Source organism: Astatotilapia calliptera, chromosome 22 (genome assembly GCF_964374335.1).
Source record: "Astatotilapia calliptera chromosome 22, fAstCal68.1, whole genome shotgun sequence".
Lineage (NCBI taxonomy): Eukaryota > Metazoa > Chordata > Actinopteri > Cichliformes > Cichlidae > Astatotilapia > Astatotilapia calliptera.
The window spans coordinates 33,524,047-33,536,438 of record NC_137442.1 but is presented as its reverse complement, the minus strand read 5'-3'; the positions used below and the strand labels follow the sequence as shown (position 1 = coordinate 33,536,438).

At 40.2% G+C, this 12,392-nt stretch overlaps 1 protein-coding gene and 1 long non-coding RNA gene across 3 annotated transcripts in view; one reads left to right on the top strand and one right to left on the bottom strand.

Moving 5' to 3' along the window:
* The window catches only part of LOC145423609 (uncharacterized), a 183,136-nt gene that overhangs the window by 73,021 nt on the left and 97,723 nt on the right, over positions 1 to 12,392 (top strand). The gene's annotated exons all lie outside the window — the stretch shown is intronic.
* Positions 4,681 to 12,392, bottom strand: part of gabbr1b (gamma-aminobutyric acid (GABA) B receptor, 1b) — a 131,709-nt gene continuing 123,997 nt past the window's right edge. For both annotated transcript variants that reach the window (XM_026155857.2, XM_026155858.2), the window contains exon 18: positions 4,681 to 12,269. In XM_026155857.2, the coding sequence (XP_026011642.1) occupies positions 11,982 to 12,269 (288 nt within the window). In that variant the 3' untranslated portion in view covers positions 4,681 to 11,981. The remainder of the gene's footprint in view (positions 12,270 to 12,392) is intronic.

The following is a 12,392-nucleotide window of genomic DNA, read 5'->3' as shown; positions in this document are numbered from 1 at the left end:
ATTTATCATGCTTGCTAAATACTGAGATATTTGTCTCTATGACACCATTATTGAAATGTTTATGTTACCTTTCAACTGCATGCACACTAAAAGAATACTTTATAATACTTGCAAATGAAGTAAAATTAAATGTGCAACTTATTTTCATGTAATCACCCTCCCAGTGTCCTGCCTCCAGTCAGTGAAATGGAAATGGGGGAAATACAGTTAGGTCCATAAATATTTCACAGAGACACCTTTTCCCCCTCATTTTGGTTCTGTACATTACTACAATCAATTTTAAATGAAAGAACAACAACTCAGATGCGGTTGAAGTTCATACAGCTTTAGCTTAGTGGGCTGAACAAAAAGGTTGCACACAGTGATCGAGAAACCTCTAGCAAATAACATCCTATATATTTAAAGTGGTGGCAGCACGGTGGCACGGTGGTTAGCACTGTTGCCGCACAGCAAGAAGGTCCTGAGTTCAATTCCAACACCAGGCCGGGGTCTTTCTGTGTGGAGTTTGCATGTTCTCCCCGTGTTTGCGTGGGTTCCCTCCGGGTACTCCGGCTTCCTCCCACCGTCCAAAGACATGCAGCTTGTGGGGATAGGTTAATTGGATAATCCAAATTGTCACTAGGTCTGAATGTTCAAATGAATGTGAGTGCAAATGGTTGTCTGTCCCTGTGTGTTGGCCCTGCGACAGACTGGCGACTTGTCCAGGGTGTACCCTGCCTCTCACCCTATGACAGCTGGGATAGGCTCCAGCGCCCCCCACGACCCTGAAGAGGATAAGCGGAAGCGAATGGATGGATGGATGGATGGATATTTAAAGTGAATTTAATTTCATTTGTGCTTTTAAAAAGGAGACCCACGTTTCACTCTAAATTGTCACTGTCTGCAGGATTTGATACCATTACAAAGTGGCAGACCACGTAACGTTACAGAACTGCGTTGCTGACACAATAAATGCAGTTTCAAATCCCTCGTGTACAGAACCTGGTTTAAAGCCTGATTCCAGGATGGGGTTTCTGCTAATGTTTCAGACATTGCTGTTAATGTCTAAAAGCTGATATTAGAAAGCTTACATGTTACTTATGGTAATGTAACCTCTCAGAAAAACTTGATATGGTTTGTTTTTTTGATTCAACTCAATCAAAACAAACAATCAAAAAAAGCCATTCTAGAATTAAATAGCATTTTAATGCCAACACTTTTGAAAAATTTAGTCAATGCATTTTAATTAGACAATATGTTAAACCCCTTCTGAGTTAGATTACTTTAATTAAAAATACATGGTAACATGTATTTAAGTACAGGGCTGCATGGTTACATGACTGATGTGACTTATGTGACTTTTGACTGTGTTCGTATGAGCTCATCACTGTTGACAGTGGGTAATATTAGCCTGGTTATTACGTAAGATACTATGACTTAGCTCTGTGTTCATATTCATTAACAGTGCAAGTTTTTGTATTTGGCACTGTGAAAGTTTCCAGTAGAGTAATAATTCCTCAACACTTTAACAGAATGGAAGAGAGAAGGGGAACTCCCTGCTTATGTGGTAATTCCCCTGCTTCCTCCTCCAGCTGCCTACAGAGCTGTACCAAATATCACCAGTGGAAAGTATTTATCTCACAGTAAATAGCTTTTTTTATACTGTCTTTTTTGTTTATTGACCACACTTCAAGAGGTCCCTAAAAACCCTACACGGATAATGGCAGAAGAGATGCATTTTTAAGTCAGACTGTATATCTTTGTAAATTTTTTATTTTTATTTTTTTTATGTTAAATAGATTTGCAAGAATTTTATGTAAATTTGGTTCATTTTTTCATTATGAGTTATTGTGTGAAAAAACAAAAATCGGTGGCACGGTGGTTAGCACTGTTGCCGCACAGCAAGAGGTTCTGAGTTCAATTCCACCATCATCCTTTCTGTGTGGAGTTTGCGTGGGTCCCACCTGGGTACTCTGGCTTTCTCCCACAGTCCAAAGACATTAGTGATGTGTTGGTCGCGAATGGAACGACTCTTAGAGCCGACTCTTTGAAGTGAACGACGAGAGCCGGCTCCTTATTAGGAACCGTGGGTTTTTTTCTTTTTCCTTCTCTCTTCTTCTCTCTCGCACTTTTTTCCTGCTTCACTCCGGTACGCGAGCCTTGTGCTTTGTGCTGGGCAGAGGGGGGAGGGGCGGTAGTTACACTCGCAGTAGCACAGGAACAGAGCGGGAGGGAGAGAGAAAGAGAGCCAGGGACAACAACGTCACATTAGAAAGGTGATGATAAACGATTCAGAAAGTTTATTCATGCAGGCCCATATGACAGAGAATGTGCATCTGCTTTTTGTTTTCATATTTTAATTTATATTTAATTGTGTTGTGGTTTGCAGTGTTTTGTGTTGTTTCACTTTAAATGTGTTTCAAAGGAAAAACCTGAAAATTTAAATAGTTAAAAGTTGAAATGTAAATAGTTGGTTTTTGTATTATATGATTTATTTATTACATTTTATGTGGAGAGAATAAATAAAAGTATATTTATGGTGGCCCCTACAAACAAAACACGTACGAAACACAACAGAAGTGCTCCAGGATGCTAGGGGGCAGTGTTGAGCTTTTGTTACCTAGTGGCTACACAAGCCAGGAAGTACCAACGACCGGATTTGGTGTGAGGTAGTAACAGGTAAATGAACATTTTTTTAAAAATTATTTGAATTATTATGAGTGCTTGTGTATAAATACACAAACAATACACACATGCTTTCAATTGTGCAATTTAAGTGATCTAGGTAGATCTGTTTTGGAAGTTCAGTTCATGCTAGAAATGTGTTTTGGAGTTTGTACGTGCTTTGTTTCTAGGGGCCACCGTATGTATTTATATATAAACATATATAAATAAAACCACATTTTTTTTACATTAGTAATTCCTTTTGTGCATAATTTTATATTGTTGTTAATAACAAATTAATTAAAGCAAGAAAACAACCTGAAGAGCCGGTTGGGAGCCGAAAGAGCCGGCTCTCTAAAAAGAGCTGGAAATCCCATCACTAAAAGACATGCAGTTAGTGGGGATAGAATCAGAAAGACTTTATTTATCTCCAAGGGCCAATTAACATACGACAGAGCAGCATAACGTTGAAGATAAGGACAATAAGAACAGGCAATAAGAGTCAGATAATAAATACACAGAATATACACAGCTTTAAAATTACACAGTTTTAAAATTAAAGTGACTAAAAGGTGAATAAATAACTGTAAGTGACTAAAAGTGAATAAAGTGTCGGTAGTATAAAAAGAATGTAGAGTAGTTGATGTTTCTGGTGTGGGAAAGCAGAGTGGCTTTGGGGACAAAGGTGGCTCTCCTCTCTCAGTCCTGCAGGAAATGCAGCGGAGGCGTCGCCCAGAGGGGAGCCATTGAAATGTGGGGTGAAGAATGTGAGAGGGGTCGTTGATGATTTTGGCTGCCTGTCTAAGGGCCTGTGGGCTGAAAACCTGTGCCAGAGTTCTGACAGGCAGGCCAATGATTTTAGAGCACACTGATGCCATGTGTTGCAGGCTGTTCCTGTTCTGAAGGCTGAGGGAGTGGAACCAGCAAGTGATGGAGAAGGTCATGATGCTTTCCAGGAAGGCATGGTAAAAAGCCATCATGATGGGTGTGCTGACTCCAAAGCAGTTGAGTTTCCTATAGTGATGTGCGATACCACTGATTTCCTTTCCGATCCGATACCAAGTAAAATTCAGGGTGGTATCGGCGATACTGATCCGATACCGATACTCTGTACAAAAACTTAATGTTTCATTGCATTTCATAATACAATATATAATTGTATTATGTAATTGTAATAATAACATAACCATATTGCTTCATAATGATTAGAGGACATCAGACAACTTGTTTTTATTGCTTAATAATGCAGAATAATCATATAGAAATAAAAAAAACCTGACGTTGTGCGCTATTTGAGCATGTTTCCTGCCTGCAGCACTAAAGGACTGTGCGAGAGACATCTGTCTCGCCCTAGCAGCACCTGTCCCTGTCCTCCTCTTCAGTTCGCCTCAACATAAGCTTATCATATTCTGTGATGTGATTTCCTCCGAGGTGTTTGACGAGGTCAGTGGTGTTGCCACAACAACGTGTCCACACAGGACTCTGTTTGCGCTCAGCCATTGTTGTGAGTGTGCACGCCAGGGGCTGCGACACATTTATACAGCTGTATTCCACATATGACTATGAAAGGCGTAAGAGGAAGTAGTTCCTTCCAAATTAGACGATCCAAATTGTATAGTTTCTTTCCACTGCATTCATTTTAATGGAAAAGCTACAAATTTACCCCAGAGTACTAAAATATCGATATTATAATATGAGAATCGATTCTAGAACATAAATTGCTGGTATCGGAAGAATCAATATTTCAGTATCGATCCGCACACCACTAGTTTCCTAAGGAGGTATAGCCGTTGGTGGCACCTCCTGAGAATCTCCTCTGTGTTGGCAGAGAATTTCAGGAGGTTGTCAAAGATGGTTCCCAGGTATTTGTACTCCTCAAAGATAGGTTAATTGATCATTCTAAATTGCCCATAGGTGTGAATGTAGGTTGTCTATCTCTGTGTGCTAGCACTGCGACAGACTGATGACCTGTCCAGGGTGTACCCCGCCTCTTACCCCCCCGCGACCCTGAAAAGGATAAGTACAATGAACAAAACATTTTGAGAAAAACAGTTTGTTTTATTTTCATTCTTGCAAATGAAATAATCTGCCATATTAAATGTAACAGCATATAGAAATATAGTTTGAATACTGTACCACATGAAAGACATGTTAAATATGCCAAATAATCAATTGTAATTATTTACATAACCAATATTTACACTCTGTGTGCATATTTTCATATGTATGAACAGCACATCTCCACTGCTTTACAGACTCTACAGTTAATTCACATCAACACACACAAACATACATTACATTAGATATTTACACAGGATCACCGGAAACAAATTTAGCCGAAGCACTGAACAATGTTTGCGTGGTTCACACATCAGTACCTCCTAATTAACTTGTTAGTCTACTTGGGGCAAGGTGCTTGGGACAATTTAGATTACCCGTGCTAACGAAACAAGCTGTGCTACCACAGAAAGAAAAATGAGTCTTGAGATCACACTGAATATTTGTCACGTGTAGAATATTCCCATATATTGGATTCAAAGAAACCGACATGACAACACAATGGAACGCTGGATCCTCAGTGAAATAAAAAGCTGTCACAAGAAGAGGCAGAAGTGAAACTCTTTGCTGAGAGGAAGACAATCAGTTGTGGTTGAAAGCGCTAAGAACAGCTTGTGAGAGGGGAGAATTTCCTTTTGTCTTTCCTTTCGTTTTTGGTCAAATGTCACGATTTTTGGAAATCAAACAAAATAACACAAAGAGGGGATGAAACGCTGCAGTTAGCTAACCTCTCACATCAAGCCATGTAGATGGTGTTCAGGTTAGGACTTAGCATTAGCGTTAGGATTATTTTAATTATTTCTTCAAAAAATTAATCAAAAAACTCCATGGCAACCTTACCATTATAAAGACACTAAATCTGTGATATAAATTATGGGTCTGTGCTCAGAAATAAAAACAGTGTGAGGCTATCAAAGAGTCATGAGTGGGTAATTTGAGCCTCTAATATGATTGAAGCTTACTCTGTTCTTTGTAAGAGTTTCAGAGGACACTACGTGTGGCCCAAGCAGTGTGCAGCCATGTAAACAGCCATACTGTTTCTATGTTTGTTAACATTTTTTCCTCCAATGCCCCTGCAGCCTGTGGCAGCTGCTTGAACTGTAAAAAAGTGGTGGCCCTGTCAGGGTCCTGGATCTGAGCGACCCAGGGTCCTTGAGCAGTTATGGACTTGTATTATATTATATGTGTTTTTGCTGCTCTGCACTGCTGTTTTTGTTGTCCAGGTGTGCGTGTTTGTGTGGGTGCGGCTGTGACAGGCACCTTCAGGCCTGGTGGGTGTGGCCCTGCCAGGTGGTTGGCCACACCTGAAGACCATCACACACCTGCAGCTGATTAAGCCTCGTCGGAGAAACTACTTAAGAGTGTGATGGAGCTCTCTCCAACGCTGGATCATTGTGTGACTTCACGTTAGGCTCTTGTCAAGTTAGTAAGGTTAGTCTGCTGCATTGTGGTGTTTCTGACGGCTGCCTCTTTGTTATTCCCTAAGAGAATGTGGAGACGAGAGGGCAGCGAGCACGGGGTGCTCAGACACTGAGGGGCGGAGACAAAGAACACTATCACTGGGAAGAGGACATGTCACGGGAGTCGGGAACGCACTGCGGATTTGTTGTTTTCCCTGCACTGTAAAGAAACGCACTGTTGCATCAAAGAGTCCAGCATTTGGGTCCTCCTTTCCCCACATCCCCACGGTTGGGCAGCGTTAACCGTGACATGTCCAGGACTGTATCTTAAGTTTGAGGTGCGCTTCCACGTGTACGGGAGAAATGACCTCATGAAAACTGCTGGATTAACTACATCTGATCTTTACTGTGAGCAGACCATACCACAAAGACCAAAGATATGTCAAAATATGGTTTGATATGATAAGAATCAGGACAGTAGCCTGATGGCATTATCCCAATGCCAAACCGAATGAGAAAAAGGAAACTGGTTAGCATTATTTATTTCCATTTATTTGCATTGAACACCTTTCTCAGCATCAAGATTTCAGTTTAGCGTGAAACATGAATTCACATTTTATTTATTTGAATTGTTTTCATGTTATTTTTCTTTTGAGAAACAGGAGGAGAATGTTGTCAAAGTTGTGGTCAGTTTTTGTATTGTTTGTGGGTATGGAAACCTTCCTGACTGAATTAATAATGCCTGACCTGCTTTATATTACAAGAGTGCCCTTTGACCAGTGCTGAAGACATAGATGGTCTCGTTTCACTAAAGTCGGTAGGACCCAGTTAAACCATTTATGTCAACATAAAGCTCTGAACCCAGCGAACTTATCTCTGTTAGGCGTACAGAAATGAAGCATGATTTCAGTTTCTCCTATGAAACCCCCCCCCTCCACAAAATAGAAGCAGAAGAGAGAACACAACAAAAAACGGAAATACAGCAGCAGCCCATACAGGGGAAATCTGACACCCTGGTGGTTTTCTTGTTCTGAATAAGTTTGTTTATAGCTGTGGAGGAAGTGTGTGTGAACTGTTGGTGAAACTTGAGTTCTAAGAGGAAATGATATGATCAACCTCTTTTGAGGGGGATTCAGTAGAGACTAAAGTAAAATACCATCATGCATCTTTTAGCTCAGAAACAAACCCTGTTTCATATTAATGTTGATGATACCCACATCTAGATCTCTTTCTGACTGGTGTGCCTAAATAAAGTCCAAATGAAGGTGCAGCCCTATTTAAATGGAACAAACTGTTTATTGTATATCATTACCTTAAAAATAATGTCAGTGACTAATACAAGTTATATAAAATGAATGATTTCTCCTGGTTTGTTGACCGGAGAAGCAAAACTGCTATTATTTAAATTTAAATTTATACCTACATACCATTAGGAATTTAAGTTTTGGCATTCTAAATGATTAATTTTTAACAACTCAGAAGTCTGTATCCAAGTAATTAAAAAATAAATAAAATAAAATCTTGTGTTAATGTATAAACCCTCCTGTGAGGAGGCTCCCAGGGTCTGTACACTCTTCACATTCTACATCAGGGCACCTCCACTCCTTCCACTCCAGTCAGCTTCACTACTAAACAAATCAGGAACCAGCTGATGAGACTCCAGAGGTCATAGCCCATGTCACAACGAGACCCATGGTGCTCATTGTGAACATCACACATCATTTTTCACTATCTATGGCCCACGATTAGCCCACTGATAGTCCTCTCCATTTTACCTGGTTAGTGAGCACGGTGAGATAAATGAGAGCCAGATGCTTCTCCTTCAGTACCTTCAGACAAGCCCTACTGTTTTTTAAACTGACAGCGATGTAGGTAGTTATGCGTCCTTAGTCATCTGGATTGCCAACTATCTGACTGTCAGACCACACTATGTGTGCCTGCAGTTTTGTGTGGTGGACAGTATGGTCAGCAACACAGATGCCCTGCAGGGGACCGTCCTGTCTCCTTTCTCTTCACTGTGTATAGACTTCAGAAACCTGCCACCTCCATTAGTTTTATGATGATTCTGCAGTAGTGGGATGTATCAGAGAGGGTGACGAGGATAAATATATTCTGATTCTGAGCAAAGCCTAATCTTGACATAATGATTCCTGGTGTTTATGTGGGGATTTTGCACTCTGAGAGACATATGGATGCTAGCCATGGGGGGATTCCCATGATGCACTGAGTATTTCCTTTTTAATCACCTTTCTGCATTGAATCACACTTGTTATTTATCTCTGGCTCTCTTCCACAGCATGTCTTTATCTGGTCTTCCTTCTCTCACCCCAACCGGTCGCAGCAGGCCGCCCCTCCCTGAGCCTGGTTCTGCTGAAGGTTTGTTCCTGTTAAAAGGGAGTTTTTCCTTCCCACTGTCGCCAAAGTGCTTGCTGGGTTTTTTCTCTCTATGTATTATTGTAGGGTCTACCTTACAATATAAAGCGCCTTGAGGTGACTGTTGTTGTGATTTGGCGCTGTATAAATAAAATTGAATTGAACTGAATTGAATGGCCTGCAGTGAACTCTGCTTTGAGCTTTAAAAACAAGGTGACAGGAACTGTTCATTGGAGTTGTCTGAAATACACTGCTGGCCATATAGTCAACAGGCTTACCATTTTTAATTGAAAGCTAGTCTGGTATTACATGTAGCTACTGCGTTTATTATAATTAACCATTCTGTAGTTGACATATTACCTTCAAGCTTGCAGTTTGAATTCAACACCAATTGTCATTTCTCCAAACAGAAAAAGGCAAAACTGGTAGAAAATGTTCACAACAGAACCAGATAAATGTTATGATGTTTTTTCAATTCATATGTTTAGCTGACACCCATCCTGTCCTAAGATGGGTGTCCGTGTACTACATGCTGCTGTAAACTTGCCAGTGGAACAGTAAAACACAACAAATCATGACATTAGCACCCCCAAGTGTATAGGACAGTGTAATTACATCCTAAAAGAAATATATGCTCGTGACATAAATAAGCAGCAACAATATTAAGCAACTAGAAAAAAGGTCTAAAAACTGATTAAAAAATTGGTCATGTTGTATTTTACGGCCTTAAACATAAGATCTGCAAATGTAATTCCTACAGCAAATTTAGTTTAAATAAAACATTTTAAGGTCTTATTTTGTTTGACTCTAATTTTAAACTCTTGAAGACATGTTAAACGTCTTCAAGTGACAGTGAGGGGTTTAGCATGAACACACCCAACTATGGATTCTCTCTAAACAGCGACCAGGAACACTGTTTAAACCACCACCAAACATTTAACCAGAAGAGCTACAGTGACAAAGCGAATTAAATAATGAACATAACCACTAACAAAATTTGCAACATTTATTTAAAAAGAAAATCATATTTTTTAGTCAGTCTCTTAAATCACTATTTAACCACATTAGAAGACCATATTATGAGTTCTAAATGATTGCTAGGCTGTTGTTGCGGCATTTGATTATTTTTTAAACTGTGATTTAAAAGTGTCTTAAATGTGCCCTGTATGAACTGAGACCCTCTAGCCTGCATTTTCCTTAAAATATTTAAATAAAATAGTAATTTTATGAATAATAATAATGATGTACTGTAAGTTTTGTGCACGTTTTATGTGTTAGGAGCTGGGACGGGTGTGTTCTATTGTGTTTTGTGTCGTTTCCTTTTTTGGAATAGGCTGCTGGGCTGTGATCATCACGGTTTCCCTGATGCACCCTTTGAGCATCAGGCGTCATCAGCCGGACTATTTAAGAAGCAGCTCTCAGGTGTCAGATTATTGTCTTAGCCTCAAGCAGTAACGGATCACCCGTCTTTTATGTACTACTTTGATAACCAAGGTATTCACAGATTTCCTTCTCCTCTGCTTCCTGTCAAATGACGACACTCTCTGCCCAGCCAACCACCTGTCCACTTCACCGTGCTACCTCAGTTCATCTCTTCTGGACCCCGTCACTCCACTCGCCTACACTGTTGCTGGTCCCCGCCTCAACCTCCTGTTTTATGTACCTCCCCAAGTCCGTACTAACCGTGTGGCGACTAAGCTCTCGAATTCCTTGTGAACATTTCCGTATCTCCTCAGCTCTGTTGCTATCGGTCACTAACTTCCTTTTCTCCTCTTCCCCCTCTGGATAGTTTGAGTTTTCCATTCAATCTCATGTAAGTGTTATGTTTGATATTCGTCCTCACTGTAAATAAACCTGTTTAACTGCAACCGTGTCTGTCTGAGTGATCTGCCACCTGGGTCCACCTGACACTATGTCTATTACATACACCAGTGGGGGATGCTGACTATCATGCCTAGGTCAGCAGCTTTATCATGAATCTGTGAACATCATCATAATAGGCATGCTGATAACTGTGTGCATATCAAAGCGCCTTTTATATGTTTCTAGTTTTTTAAATGATTCAGCTAAAGAAACTCTCATTGGTCTAACTTCAGTGTTCAGTGTCAGTGGCAGCTGTTGTTCTTATGGTCATCGCAGACAGAATGCTCTTCTTCTTGTTTCATAAATGATTACTTTGAATTTTGATAGTAAGCCTGTCAGTGCTGAAAATACCGTTGTATGCAATGTTCAACTTGATTTGTACTTCTGCATTAAATCTAGTACACAGAAATTTAGTTACACATTGTAGCAATGCACACCACAACCATAAAAGTCTGTAAACACAGTCTTTTGGTTTGCTCAAAGATGTTATCACTGGGGAACAAATGTAGAATGTAAGTATGTATGTAGGCTATAATTATGTCTATCTTGCTTATAACACAAATAGCCTAGTCTTCTGGGAATTTTGTTGTTCTACAACTCTACCACTCTCTATATAAACCCAACCAGTTTGAAAGTGTAATAACAATGATGGATGCAGCCACTCACCAGCATGTTATTAAAAGTGGGGCTTATTAGCCATCTCTTGCCTGGTTAGCAAACTGCAACCACTAACTATATTGGTGCACTGGGCAGATACTGTGGATACCTGCTAATTAGTACTAAACAACATACTAATGAAATAATAAAATTTCACTCATCAAAACTGGAAGACAGATTTCTTGGACAGACCTCTGCTCCTCTTTCACCAAACAGTGAGCACCAGGACAGGTTTAAAACTATAATTTATTTGATTCAATCCTAAGGCGCCCTGTCTAAACTAACCTCGCTAGTTTTGTAGGCTACCATTTAAATCTAATAGAGAACAGACCAGTTACAAATTTGGGAGGAAATTTATCCAGAACAATAAATCAAAAACAAATCCAGCAGAGATCAGCTTAGAAAATACTGGACTGGTACACATATAGCATTTTTCTACTGTATTTGAACACTCAAAGTGCTTCCTTACTACAACCCTTATTCACCCATTTGCACACATTCATTTACCGTAAGCACTTTTTTCTATGACTAAGTGCTGTTTACCTCATACTGTGATGGATGCCTTTGGGGCAACTCAGGATCTTGGTCAAGGATTCTTTGATGTCTGGAGGAGCCAAGCACAGAAGTACCAATCTTCCAACAGGTGGATGACCCAGTCTACATCTTGAGCTACAGCCGCTCTACTGTTTTCAAGTTGTAGTAGTAGTGGTAAACTGACCTCAAAGCCAGGGGACATTTAAAGACGCTGCTCATGCCTCAATCAAATTAATCAAAAGTACATGTGCTATCACAGGGTGTATATCTGTGTATGTGCCTTCTCAGTGTTTTTATTGAGCTGTTGCTTGACTGGAACATATTTTGCTGCACTCATTTCTGTCTGAGGGAAAATCCTTTACCTTTTTTTTAATCTTCATTTTAAACCTTAGATATTTATTTATTTTTCAAACTTGTATTACTATCCTCATCCTGCCACTGTTAACCACCATCTTACTTGTAGAGTAGCTGAAGCCGGCTAGTGTGACACTTATTTCGACTGATCTTGCTGTCTGACTGGTAGAGACTGGACGAATTGGCGAAGGACTGTGGAACAGGATGAGGGTCAGAGGCAGGCGCTGGGTATCCTGGAGGAGGGGCCAACGACCTGGGGTCACTCTGGGTGATGGAAAAGGGAGGGGGGCTGTGGTTCTGATTAGTGATGGTGGACGCTCTTCTCCTTGATCGCAGGGCCTGTCTCTCAGACAGCTGGTTTCTCAGCTCTGACACACGTTCTTCTTTCTAAGGGAAAAGTAAAGTAAACACTCAAAAATTAAGTTATTACAGATCCAAAAAGACTTTTACATGATAAGCATCTGTTTTAACTGACTTAGTTAACAGGAGAACCTGCTTTCTTGTTTAGGT